The sequence below is a fragment of the Dermacentor variabilis genome, chromosome 1, assembly GCF_050947875.1.
Source record: "Dermacentor variabilis isolate Ectoservices chromosome 1, ASM5094787v1, whole genome shotgun sequence".
NCBI classification, from domain to species: domain Eukaryota; kingdom Metazoa; phylum Arthropoda; class Arachnida; order Ixodida; family Ixodidae; genus Dermacentor; species Dermacentor variabilis.
Window position 1 is genome coordinate 52,411,926 of NC_134568.1, and position 14,318 is coordinate 52,426,243.

At 46.1% G+C, this 14,318-nt stretch overlaps 1 protein-coding gene across 1 annotated transcript in view; it reads right to left on the bottom strand.

Moving 5' to 3' along the window:
* The window catches only part of LOC142577945 (cytochrome P450 4V2-like), a 64,294-nt gene extending 50,353 nt beyond the window's left edge, over positions 1–13,941 (bottom strand). The window contains exons 1-3 of the mRNA XM_075687383.1: positions 13,011–13,941; positions 3,377–3,486; positions 591–679 (exon numbers count right to left, since the gene is read on the bottom strand). Coding sequence (XP_075543498.1) covers positions 591–679; positions 3,377–3,486; positions 13,011–13,260 — 449 coding nt within the window. The 5' untranslated portion in view covers positions 13,261–13,941. The remainder of the gene's footprint in view (positions 1–590; positions 680–3,376; positions 3,487–13,010) is intronic.
* Positions 13,942–14,318: the final 377 nt, after the last annotated feature.

Below are 14,318 nucleotides of genomic sequence, written 5' to 3' on the forward strand. Positions count from 1 at the left end.
GGCCTATTCCATGTCCACTAAGTTGTGTTTCATCACTTTTGAGACAAACATCCATGAAGGAAAATGCGTCAAAATGTACTGGCGTTTTTGCACACACTAATGTCGTGCTCCGACAATACATTTCGTTGCTGATATTGCGGCAAAACGTCACGAAAGTGGCAATAGCCTGAGAAATGCATCTAAGTAAGACAAACCATGAGCCATTGGTCGGCTTCAATCCTACAACTCGAACGTGCACGCTAAGATCGCAACTAAAACCTAATTAGTAGAATTTATGCAATAAATACGCTACGCGCGATTATCGAATAATTTACGGTGTCTGTCATAACTCTTCACCTTCTCAAAATGAAACAAGAGAACATGTCAAGTTTGCTAAATTTAACGTGTTGAGACGGTCGTTTGTTGAAAGCACCACGCACTAACCCCTTAACGATCTATCTCGATTAAATTACATAAGTGCTTCAAGCCTTCAAAACTTCTCCCTTTGTAATTTTTCGAATATCTCTTAATCCGGGCGTCTAGTTAGCACAATAAATGAACTTTCTCGAAACAAAGCAAAAGCCAACAACTGTCAGCACTTTCCAACTTACGCAGTCACCAAGTTGTGCGGGCCCAGCCAGCTTGACAGGAATCTGTACACGAAAGGTTTCCGGAAGTTCTCCTTGCTCGTCAGCAGGGTCTGCAATGCGCGACGCCGATGCTGATATGAACGAGTTGTAACTGGATATGTGGCGCGACGAATTTCCTACCGGAACTCTTTAACTTGCCGGATAACTTGATACTGGCGGATGAGAAAGCAACGGCGGGCTAACACGTTTTATTTTTTTCCTAGGTAGTTTCAGAGCTCCTCTGGGACCATTATCTGGCTGTCACAATCGAACAGCAACGTAATGAGCGCGCGTTTGTCAGAAATAAAGAAGCTCTTCGGTGTCGTGGCTACGGCTTAGCGAAATAATAATAAAACGGGCTGAATCCAGAAATATATTACTTCGTAAGTGCTCTTTGCGACTGGTTGGCTGCCATCGCTAATTTGCTCTTGCGATCGATGATAGCGTAAGAGCTATTTGTGAATTGTCGCAAGTTTTGTGGTTGCATCACCCTGCAGCGTGACAAAATCTTTTCGCCAGGCCAAATTACAGGTAGAATCAAATTATTTCCTCTACGGTTGAAAATATGTCCACGCTTCTCTGTCAAGTGAGGAAATTTATTCTTTACGTGTGCGTGCCATCTGACGATGAGGAACAAAACCTCGGCCTATAAAAACCGAAAGACTTGGCTCAAAGTGGTCGAATCTTCCGGTCGTAACTGTTCCTTCCTCTCGCCCGGTTGCCTTCACTAATGATATGTCGAGCGTCGGGAGCGGCTGGAATTTGCTCGTAGGAACAGTTACAGGGTAAGGGCTTCTCGCGAATGCGTGCCTTTCTGTGCTGTAGGTGCCGTTCACGATGGGTCAGCGCCACGGCGATGGGCTCGTTGTTACACCGATCGCTAACGTGAGCGGCGAGTATGCGAGCGCCAGTCACTGAGGAAACACGTTTCAAGTGAGAGAAATTTGGTGAATGCGGCCCTTGCTTCATCCCGTGCTTATATTTTTTGTGGCTTGCTATAGGAAATATGATTACACGATTGGGTATTCTACAGTGCCTATTGATTAACTGTTCAGGTCCCCTTTAAGCAATATAAATAATAAGTGATACATTTCTATACAGTATTACATGTAGATGCAAGAATTCTTTCACAGTCATAAACGCTTGTGAACAAGTGGGACAGATCAGGGCAATGAGCCATTTTCTTTAGAAGAGAATCAAGTGCGCTCTTTTCTTCTTTTTTTTGCGGGCTACTTTCCTTCCTGAATATCCTGCAACCTGTGCCTACAGAATCACGTATACAAGGTTATTGCGCATTTTGAAGTTGTATTTTACGACCAAAGTAGCTTTATATCATAGACGACTTTCGTCATGGACACTAGCAGTTCGAGTTGATCAGGGAAAAAAATGTTTAAGTTTCTTCTTCTTTTCAAGTTACCTTCATTGCTAAAGCTTCTGTGGAAAGCCCCCCCACACACACAAGAAAAAAAACTATCACTGCCATCTCTGACATTGACTCGAATCATGCAAATGCAGAATAATTATCTGCCCAGGCGGACATCATTTCCAAGAAACACCAAAGCAATACATTCACCCATACGTCTTCTCTGGACCGAAATAAAGTTCACTCACTCACTCACTCACTCACTGACTCACTCACTCACTCACTCACTCACTCACTCACTCACTCACTCACTCACTCACTCACTCACTCACTCACTCACTCACTCACTCACTCACTCACTCACTCACTCACTCACTAAATGAACTAATTATAATTATTACCGTCTTAATTATCCATTTTAAGGCTAACGCTTACATTGCAAAGTTGAAGGTAATTGCCATAACAGTGCATTTCCATGTTTCTAAATTTGTAATTAAAGAATTCCATCAATTTCCTTTTCAATTTCAAGGACACCCGCTTCGCAACGCGGGTGTCCTTGAGGAACGCCGTGTGAGGTAGTAGGGCGGCGTAAAATAGAGCTTCACCATACAGAGTGGTAAAGCGGTTTCTCTAGCTCCTGCTGCTGAAGTGACCGTTTGCGAAATGGCGTGTTGCGCAAACCGCCAATCGGGAATCAGCTCGCGGCAAGAGTGAAATGCGACCGCAGCTTCATTTTACGCCATATTTATACGTCACACAGGGGTTGGACGACTGGAAGTGTTGAAAAATCTTATATAAAATTTGGTATACGTTTAAAGAATTTCAGAAGACTGGTGGACAAAACCAACGTCCCCTTCCAACGTCGCTTCTGCAGTCCATGCAGGGATGTGTGCGTGCAGGAGGGGTAAACAATGAGCGTCCATTTGGCTCAGATGGTCCGACCTGGTCGTGTCAGCTCTTGCCATTAGTGTCAACGCTCAGAAAACATATCCTAGAGACGCGGAAGTAGTGCTTGGGTTTATAAGGATAGTTCGAAAAAAAATTAAAGTGAAAGGATGGACCGCTCATGTCTCGCCACTTCGGATGGCACAAACGTTTCACTTGGGAGCAGTTCAAGGAAATTAGGAATGAATCCCTTTGCGAGAATTCGACTATTTGTAATGCATAAATGGCCGACTGAGCACATGCGATGCAGGTGCTGATTTCGAGAGAACCAGAATATCGCCAAAATGGCGTGCCGATGTACATAGGAGTTGTACGTACGATGTACGTAGGAGCCGGCACGTGCAAGCTAAACAACCGGCTGTGCCGGCGGAAAACGGGCCATGCGGCAACCCCCAACGCCATTGCTGTCACGTTGTTTTCCCAGCGTACGTGTTGCGCAAGGTGCTGCGTAGATAGTTACCTCAGCCGCATCTGGAGTATGCACGAACACGACGGGCATCGGGCCAAGATACACCTTGAACGTTTTCCACTGGTACTGTCGGGTGAGCTCGTTCACAATAGTCAGGAAACCTGCGGTAAACCATAAGGCGACAAGTCCATCAGGAAATTCGTGCTTGCGCATGACATGGCCTACGCATAAATTGGCTGGGGTCATTATGAGCAATTGCCGAGTTTGTGAGCGAAATGTCTCTCCAGCCGTCGAGCGTCAAGGTATCAGCACTGACAATGGGCCACTAGCAGTGGCGGCAGCATGGTCGTGGCAATACCTCTGTCGTTCTGCTGCAATTTTAGCCACCGTCGTGTAATTGGACTACGTATCTGAGTCACTTCTTGCACAATAGTGTCACGTGCTCTGCTTCCTGAATTGCGGGAAATTCACGCGATGTCATCATTGTTAATTGAGAAGGTTTCATTAGGGCGATCAGAAAATGGGGCTTTGCAGCACCTGAGCAGCAGATTCTTCCCGCCCAGACTGTCTCGCATCTACTCTCGTCAGTGCAGGTGCCCCAGTTAGCTTTCCCTGACTTTCCACTCCACAGTTGTACGTGCTTAATGGACTCTTGAATTCTGAAATATGCGCGCCGCTTGGGTTCTTTAAATCGCGTTGCTTTCTCATACAAAACATGATTGAAACACACACACATAAAAAAGCAAAAAAAAATCCCTATAAGACATAGAAAGCTAATTTCCTTTCCCGCGTTGGTGACTGTGTGCGGAACTAGTGCGATTTATACGTAGACGCTTAGCTTGGTTGCTGGAGTGCATTTGCTGTCCCGTCAGGCTACGGCTACACATCAGAATTTTTCGTAATCAGTCGAAAGAGCTATATCATTTTCTTTTTAATTTACATATACAGGTGGACACACTCTTCACGTGTCTCGGACAAATATGCAGTCTACAGTGAGAGAATATTCATGCGCGTGTTCAAATACAGTTGTTAATGCACGGTATCCATAGCCATAAAATGGAACGTCAAAGGGAAAAAGATATGAGTACACTTCATATGCGCGGTAACTAGGCGAAAGTGTGATACGACAAGGCATAGTAATCAGTCTGTAAACACTCTGCGACACCAATTCTCGGGCTATGAAAAGGAATAACGCATATTTCAGAGAAATTCACAAACGTAAATAACAAACAATAGACATGCAAAAAGCGATTTTCCTGCGTCTCATGCCAGAAAAACAGCATGCATATCCCAATAAATAACACGCGTGTCCCCTTGTGCCCTCACATTGAATGCTTGACTGCGACCAGCCATAAATATCTAGATGGCTGCGTAATGTAGCAAAGTGCCTATTCTGTTCTGGCTGACCTCGCTGCCATTTTCATTTTATTTATTTATCTTTCGCTCTTGAGTCATACTGGCTAGCCGTAGCAATTAGTAACGCAACATCAACTCTTCCGGTCCCTTCATCAATAGTCTGGAAATTGCGTGTGCTGCGCAAATGACCGCCTGCAGCTTTAGTTTGTGTTCCATGTTTGGTGAGCTCATCTGTGACAGAAAGCAGACTTAATATGACGCAACAACTTCGTACAAGTTGAAAAGAAATCAACATCAAGAACAAACCATTTCAAGCAAACGCCAACCCCAAAAGATGTAGCACACTTTAATAGATGTCAGTTGATAGTTAAAGGGGTGTCAGTGACGCCGGTGATATTTATATCCATTGTTTAAGAACCACAAACTTCCGTCATGAAGCGTGTTTACAGCAGGGACTTCCGGACGTATTGTAGAATTAATTTAATTCATTCTCCTGTCATGAATCATACCTCTTGGGAACAATGCACTGAATACGAGATTCTAGTGAGATTGAGGTTGCTAGAAAATCGGTCAATAAAAGCACGGCTATTTGATTGCGTGACCTATCTGAGTCGAAAATAGCCAACTCGGTGTTCTGATTGTAGCGGTGGCGCTAACTCATTTTTGTCCCGAAACGCCCTCGATCTCCGCTCGAGAGCCTTACGATAGCGTTAAAAGCCCCCATGAACTAACGTTTAGAAGGCTTCTCATTGATGAAGGCCCTCTTAGAGTGTCCTTCACCTTAGGCACCGAACGGTATCACCATGCCGTCCACATATCGCACTCAAAGTGCGTTGCTCCGCACCTGTTTCGACATCATACGCTGATGACGCGCAGCCAGCAGAATCTCCGGCGGTGCCATTGTTCTGAATGTGTTGTTTGCGCACTCCTCCTCGCTCAAGGTAACTATGTTTCTCAACCCTACTTGTTATTCGGATGGTTCTCTTGAAGTCGGCATTTATAGCAGCCTTTTTCCGCCCCGCTGTCGACTCGTTTCCCTCTGGGCGGAACTCAACGCCACGGAACAATCGCCGGAGGCCGTGTACATTGTCCGCCGCACAAGCAGAAACTGGACAGGTGCAAGGAACTCCTTTTGGTTGCCGTGAGGTGTACTATGTATTTGGACAGGAAGCGTTGTTTGTGCGGACGAACGCCGTCTTCCGTGAAAAATAAAGCGCATTGGCCGCGAAGTGTAAATTATTCACGTGAACCGGCATTTACAATTGCTTGTAAAAAAAGTTTCGAGTCAACGTTTTCATTGTATTGAGACCTCACTTGTCCTAAGGGTACGCAGAAATGAATGCTGAACTCAGGATAGCCGCAAAATTCTGCCGCTCCGTCCCATCGATGTAGCCTGTTTGCGCCAAGAACCACCTTTGTAAAGAATGACGCAATGGTTTCGACTAGTAGCTGTAGCTATCATTAGGGGCGGGGGGGGGGGGAGGGCATTTTGTCGTCTCTATTTCCGCATATTTTCTCTTTATCTAGCCATATCCAAGCGTCCTATCTAATAACGAGATTCTGGTGCGCGGTGACATAGAACATTGCCTTATGTGCTGTACTCTGTATAACGCGGAAAGGAGTGTGTTATTCGGGTCTCTCAAGAAGACAGGAATTCCTCACAGTTCTCTTCAGGACATTGTTTTCCCGCGCGGGAACCAGTTGTGTAAGAAGGAGGTTTCTCGCCTTCTTTTAAATTACCTGCAGGAGACGGATGCGGCCTCCATATGGTGACCTTAGGAGCGACTATGTGTAGTTGTGGAGTCTGTGTCTGATTTATATGATTTATGTATTTTAAGTGTCGCTACGGTGGAGCAATTGCCGGCAGCAAGTGCAAGCCTAATTCCACCAGTAGCCTACAACGACTCAACTCAACTCAACTTAACTCTGGCTTACTAAAGTATCCTCAAAAGCTCCTTATTAAGGCTGGCAAAGCTCCGAGGTTAGGAACTTTTCCAAACAGGCGCCTACTATGACACATGCCTGGGCACAGTACCATACTCGTTTCAGTCACCGAAATATTGTCAAGTGCTTGGACTATACAACTATTTATATCCAAGAATTTTCCGAATCAAAACTGTCTCGAAGCTTGACAGCTCGGCTCGTCGACAGTCCGGATCACATCTCAGGCCAGAAAAGCTACGAAATATAGCGGCAACTATTACGCGGGACAGGCCTATCTTGCGAAAACCAACAACAACAACAACAAAAAAAAAAAAAAACTAGATAGAGCTAGCTGTTTTACTCTGCTTTAATGAACGACCTCAGTTTCTATGGCTTCAGCACAGAGAATTTCTGGAGTGCAGTGTAATGACGCTCAGCCATCGGTGCCTCAGAGGTTCCTGCACACTCTCACTCTCGCAAAAGTTTCGAAACCATGACATCATTAGCAAAAGTTTCACAATTGCTTCAAGCACAGCTCCGCAACGCGGAAACACTCCAATACATTACAATGGAAGAGCCTCAGCATATAAGCTATACCAGTTAATTCGAGGCGGCATGCCCAGGCTGCGAAAGAAAAAAAAAACATCGCTGCCCTTTTAGTCGCACGTATACATCGTAGGCTCCGTTCTATCGCACGCGGCAATCGAAACAAGCCTAAAACAGAAACTAGCCATGCCGTCAGTGAATGATATCGAACGTGTAAATTTGAATGTCACGAAAGAAATGTTAACTGTGGAGACAAATTAAGAAATTAAATTTTACGCGCCACAACCACGATATGATTGGGAGGCGCGCCGTAGTGGAGAACTGCGGATTAATTTTGACCCCGATGACGGTCTTTAGCATGCACCTAAATCTAAGTGCGCGAGTGCGCAGCCGGCATCGAAGCCGCGACGTCGAGCTCAGCAGCGCAAGGCCAATGGCCATTCAGCTACTGCGGCAAGTGGAAACAAAGCACACGACAGCTGTAAAATCGGAGGGGAAGCATTGCTCGGTTTCCGAAAAAGTCCTCGTTATATAGGCACTTTAACCTAACAAAAATGCGGACATTAAAGGATTTGGACGTTTTTTGCTAGCATAAATGCGTATCGCGTGAATTCCTCCAGTGCACACACACGCACCTGAATAAAGAAAACAGCGGCAACAACAACAAAAAAATTGGTTTCAAGGAAAACATGTATGCTGCAGGGTTGTGGCACCCAAAGGTGGTGGACGCTCGCAAAGTAAGAGAGAAAGCGGACGAGCAAGGTAAATGAACGCTGCCTCGTCACTTCGGCGGTGATCGACCACGGCGAGAAGTCGCCTTTAAATTTAAAAATGGACTTATAAATGTTAAAATAAGATCTTTGGTTGGTGGCTGTGCCATCAAAACTCGGCGTCATCTTAGAAATCAAAGTTGGTGCCAGCTTTATACCTTGCCGAAAAACTTGATATAGTTAGCGACTTTTAAGTCACGGTAAACAACAACTTTGCCTTTTTTGGAGGCTTAGCGACTTATTAGTGAGCTATTTAGTTACGTAAATATCCACTAAATTGCCCTATATTAAAATACCTCGAGGAACATTGGTTAGGTTATCTGTCTCGTTCGCATCTTATTCCCAGGGTGGACAAATGCACATTCATTTGTCTGTATATTTAAGAATATACTCTAACAGTGAGCTATCTGGGTGCATCAAATATGATTTTTTTAGTAAAAACACAATATAGAGATCTGATGGAGTTTAAAAAAATCTGGTGGTTGTTATTTTTTTTCTTTTCACATTCTGCCCGTTGACTCGGCACCACAGGGGGTAATAGAGGAAGACGTCTAGTAAGAATTAAAACATAAAAATGACAAAATTCTGAGCAAGTCATCATCATCATCCCTCAGAAACGTTTCTTAAGGAATGGATCATTTGGAGCAGCGACTCAAAGACAGATTCAAAAGAAAAAGAAAAGGAAAGAAAGCAACAAAAGTTCGAACAATTGCTTCAAATCAGGAGGCTTTCGCGTGATACCCACGATTCTTCACTGGGTGGTGCTCAGTTTCTTACGGCGATAACGGTAGCCGACGATGCGGCATCAAACACTCTAGCCAAATTTCGAACCGCCGCTGTTTAACTTCAAGGAGGCATATAAGCACGTTTTATTTCTTTTTTCGTTACGATCGCAATACCTCGCAGACTAGCCAAGGATTGACGCTCGCAACCTTGCTGGCATGACACGAAAACAGGTATTAAACGCCGAAAAAGACTGAGACGAACAGGTAGGACGCAAGACAAGCGCTAGAATAGCCAATCAACTCTTGCACACAAAAGAAAACAGTGCTAGAAAATCCTTGAAGTTGGCCCCAAAGCTGGCAAATTAACAGGGCACTGTTGCAGGATGTAGCGAAGACATAAACCGTTTTGTGATTGAATTCCTTCTCCGGTACTAACGCTCCGCAATTTCAAATGCGAGATAGCTTTGACAGCGTCAGAAAAAGTGCATTGCGCAATGGGATAGCACTGAACGTAAAAATACTGATGTAAAAACTGCCAGAGCCCTGTCAAAAAGTGTATAGGGCAAGATATTCGTCGCTGAGGGTTCCTAAAAGCCACCATTTTGGTCAACGTTGGCCAATCTGCTATCCCATTTCCAACTATGTTAGCATTTGGTGTAGTATGTTAGGCGTGCTTGGTGTCTCATTTTCAACTGATAGCCTATCGCATTTTGTACAAAACGTAATCGACTGTGCACAGGAGGTTGATACTAAAGGGAAGCATCATAGATGAAAGACTTATTGGTAATAGTCGACCTCCTATGGAATATGAAAATACTGGCCCCCAAAATTGGTTCGGCCCCCTTACAAAGGAATTGTTCAAATCATGAATGGGAAACTCGTATTCTGAGAACTGGTGGTAGCTTCATTACACACTCAACAATAGAGGTCGATAAATGTGCAGTCATTTATGAAAGCGATAGCTTTCTGTGGCTCTTTTTTTTCATTCATGTTTCCTAATCTTTCTTCAAAACCAACTTTGCTTTGCGCTTCTATGACTTAAAAAAAAAACGCTCAACCCATATCACCTTGCACTGCCTTATTTGTAGTCTTATCATGGGCCCCCAAAGCCAGTGGGCTTATAGACCTCTGGTTATTCTCCAACTTCGACAAGAAACGTTAGCGCTGGCAGCAATACACTTTTCCAAATTCCTCGCACGACCGTGTATTCATTTTAACCTCAAAGTGCTCTGTTTCATTATTGCTGCATTCCGCTTCCCTTTCATTTTCAGATGTTCTTGGATGACGCTTGAGTAGGTATTTCCTTCGTTTATGTTCACACACAGGTATTTACATTGCTTGACTATGACTTCCTGTTGAATTAATACCACGTCATTACTTCTACCTTCATTAAAGATCCAACTGTCGATTTCTCTGTACTATACTTAAGGGCTAAATTCGTCACTGCATTGCCACTTATATTCGCAAGTCGCGGTAAATTCCTTGTATTGTGCGTTAGTAGCAATACTTGACGAAAGGAAAAAAAAATGTCAGCCACCCCTCTCTCGACGTTTCCTCCACCTTGCGGGATTCCGCAGAACTGATTTGCCATAGCAATATGCGACTGCAAAGTTGAGCCGCCGCGGCGCCAGTATAGTGACGCTTGTCGCCTACCGGGAATGCCGACTGAGTTTGACACCAAGACACCTCGAAGCACTGCTATCTTTACTACTCTTCTAGGTGTCCACGGCGCCGGGAATGTTGCCCACAAAGTTACTGACTGATAACATAGACGATAGCGAAATATCTTCACTGCTACAAATGCACGCCTTGAAAAGCAGAATTGCTTCAATAAAACAGACGTTGATAAACCTATTTTCATAGCTTGAACAGCTACGCGTTAAGGCCAGAATACATGGAGCGAATATGCGACGAATAGTCGGCGTTCGACGCCCGGCGGCGTACGCGCGATGCGCGGCGGCGGAGAAAACGTCGTTCGCCGCCGATCTAGCTGGCGCAGAAAAGTTCGTCGGGCGTCGGCGATACCGGAAGCGGCAAACGAGCGGCGCCCCAAAGCGAGCCAATCAGGTCTCACTATCGCCCCGACTTCCGACTAGGCTTCCACGCTTGTCCGCGTATCCCGATCCCGCTCTATCGTTCACACCGGTCTCCCGCTTTTCGTAGTCATGGCATTCAAAGCGGCGCGGCTGGAATTTAACGACAAGTTAATTTCGGCTGTTCAAAAGCGTGCCACGCGCGCGTTGAGCCACAGAACAGAGCCGCGGAGTTGGAGGAGTCGAAAGTTGTTTACCCGCCCAGTGTTGCCACAACGCATAGCATCGCCGCTTTCTTTAAACTACATCGGCACATGAATGTCTCAAATACATAAAAAACACTAGAAACCATTTCTAAACAAAATTTTGCGCGTTTTTAGAGTGTTCCACAATTCCAAAGCGATAATAGTTGTCGTTAAAGTTTTTTTTTTGTGTCATGTGTTTAACTACAGCGCATTTGCCTCGTCTAGCCACACTGATAACAACGCAGCGACTCGCCGGCGGCACCGCCGTGTCTTCGCTCCATGTAGCGCAGCCCGACGAAAATACGGCGTCGCGCCGCGGCAGATTTTCTGCCGCCCGAACTTCGTCGTGAAAGTTCGCTCCATGTATTCTGGCCTTTAAGGCCAGAATACATGGAGCGAATATGCGACGAATAGTCGGCGTTCGACGCCCGGCGGCGTACGCGCGATGCGCGGCGGCGGAGAAAACGTCGTTCGCCGCCGATCTAGCTGGCGCAGAAAAGTTCGTCGGGCGTCGGCGATACCGGAAGCGGCAAACGAGCGGCGCCCCAAAGCGAGCCAATCAGGTCTCACTATCGCCCCGACTTCCGACTAGGCTTCCACGCTTGTCCGCGTATCCCGATCCCGCTCTATCGTTCACACCGGTCTCCCGCTTTTCGTAGTCATGGCATTCAAAGCGGCGCGGCTGGAATTTAACGACAAGTTAATTTCGGCTGTTCAAAAGCGTGCCACGCGCGCGTTGAGCCACAGAACAGAGCCGCGGAGTTGGAGGAGTCGAAAGTTGTTTACCCGCCCAGTGTTGCCACAACGCATAGCATCGCCGCTTTCTTTAAACTACATCGGCACATGAATGTCTCAAATACATAAAAAACACTAGAAACCATTTCTAAACAAAATTTTGCGCGTTTTTAGAGTGTTCCACAATTCCAAAGCGATAATAGTTGTCGTTAAAGTTTTTTTTTTGTGTCATGTGTTTAACTACAGCGCATTTGCCTCGTCTAGCCACACTGATAACAACGCAGCGACTCGCCGGCGGCACCGCCGTGTCTTCGCTCCATGTAGCGCAGCCCGACGAAAATACGGCGTCGCGCCGCGGCAGATTTTCTGCCGCCCGAACTTCGTCGTGAAAGTTCGCTCCATGTATTCTGGCCTTTAAGCATGCCAGCGTCGCGGATTTGTCTCACGCGGTATGCATCGTACAATGCACTTAACGATGTATGCCGAAATATGTCACAATTTATTCTCATAACTTTAAGTTGAGGTATCTTCAATTACACTCAACCTCGCTTTTGAAATCGAGGCGTGTCCGAGGTTAAATACTGCGCTGAAAGCTTGTTTGAAGCTGGGACGCGGCCATACCTTGCAGTATCCATTTTCTGGCCATTGTTGCTCTCAATGTCTTATTCATGAGCTTACACACAGAGAGAGAGAGGGAGAGAGAGAGAGAGAGAGAGAGAGATAGGATTGTTATTTAGGAAAAAAGCAGTGAGGCCAGTCCGAGTCGCTGCGCTCTGACCTACAGTACACAGCTTTTGCTTGAAAGCCACTGAGGAGTGATATGGATAGACGTTTCATCTGTTTATTGCTGCAGACAACGAATCTCTCGCTACTGTGCTTGAAGTTGTGCTCCAAGTCCAGTAATGGGAGTTGTTGCAGGTTGTAATTCATGCCACTAATTTCGTGAGAACGTTTCCAATGACATTTCTGCCTATTACCAGTTTAGATATATTGGTTGCAGGAATTGATACGCTTCTTACGATATCTTACGATTTCGCGATATCTTTTTGTTTTGTTTTGTTTCTGCATTTCCCCAAACTCTTGCTCGGCTTCAATCTGCGCTTAACAAGCATTACTTTTCTTAGACGAAACGCGTGAAAACCCCCTCTTCCACTATGATTTTTGCCATGGACATCATGGTCTCAAGGAACATGCTGTCGCCCCTTGATAAAGGTGACTCGGGAGATGCAGCGCGGCTATGCATCTTAGGTAACGAAAACACCGACACATGGAAACGCCACACAATTTTAAAAAAAGCAAAAAAGAAACTTGCTTAGCCTTGGCGATAAGAAAAAAAAAACCGTTCAACTTACCGGTGGTCGCGTCCTTGAGTCCTATCGTCTTGCGCGTGGTCCAGTAGGTCTTTACGGAGAACCAAAATGGGATACCGTCCCATGGACCCGGTATGGGCCTCAGTGCCACCCATATCTTCAGCCATTGCACCAGAGGTCTCACCAAGAAGACCCATAAGAGGAAGGCGACCAGCCAGGGTGATACTCGCCCAAGCAGAGCATCGAACTGCGACGGCAGGGATGGCGACTCCGGAGACAGCAGTACTAACATGCCTCGCTCGTTACTTTAGAAGACCAAAGCGTGAGAGACTCGTCGTTTCCCAGTGCGCAGACACCTTGACTACCTGGCACTGAAGACTGCTCTACTGTGCGACGTCGCTCTAGAAGGTCGACGCGAGAACGTCAGGCAAGTCGATCGTCACGTGGCCCTTCCGGTCTTTGCGCAAAAATCAAGCTCTAGCTTTCGAGCTAGAGTGGAATGTGGTCGCAAGGGTGGAATGCCTTTCAACCAGTCACGAAACACAAGCTCTGGGTTTCGAAAGCACCTTAATTCACGCGCACTGCGCGTTCGCGAAGGTGGCTTGCGAATAACCTAAGAAGAGCAGAGTAGCGAAAGTCGTTGAGGGGATGCTGCGCTGCTCGCAATATCACTAGGCTCGAAGATAGCTAAAGTAATGTCCTCAAGAGTCTCTGTGGAACCAACTTTGTCGTGACACGGTTTAGAAAGCGGTTTCGGTATCACTGTCGCTGGTGCAGTTTCCAGCAATACTCAGAGGAGCCGTGTTTGTAGCGCACGAGAGGTGAAGCACGATGTGAGGACGCAGTTGAGTGTGAGCGCCCTTTCTTTTTTCTGCGGTGCACAGCCCCCGGCGGGATGGGAATACACACTGGGTTCACGTGGAAAGGAGACTTCTGTTCATTCTCAAGTTTCGCTTTGTTTACGTTTGTTGTTCTCTCTTTCGTTTCTCAACTTCTTCGTGCCCCTATCTGAGTGGCCGCGGTCAAGCAGGTTACCTGGCCAGGGTCAGCGATAATAAGAATGGTTCCATTGTTTGTGTTTTTGTTGTTGCGACGTCACTGTGAGTGCGAGAAGGTTTGGCACGTGATAACGACAAACGAAGACAAAAGGAAGCGCGGAATACTCAGAGCAGTCTAGAAAGGGAGGGAGTCTCAGGGCCAAACTCCGTAACGGGCAATTAAGCTTGCTCTGGGATTCCAGTTTATTTTCTGTTCTAAAAAAGCCAGGAACTTCCCTCAACGGTTAGCGTGCATTGCATTAACACCTCTTCATTTCATCCTTGAAGGACAATTTTTCAAAAGCTTAGCCGT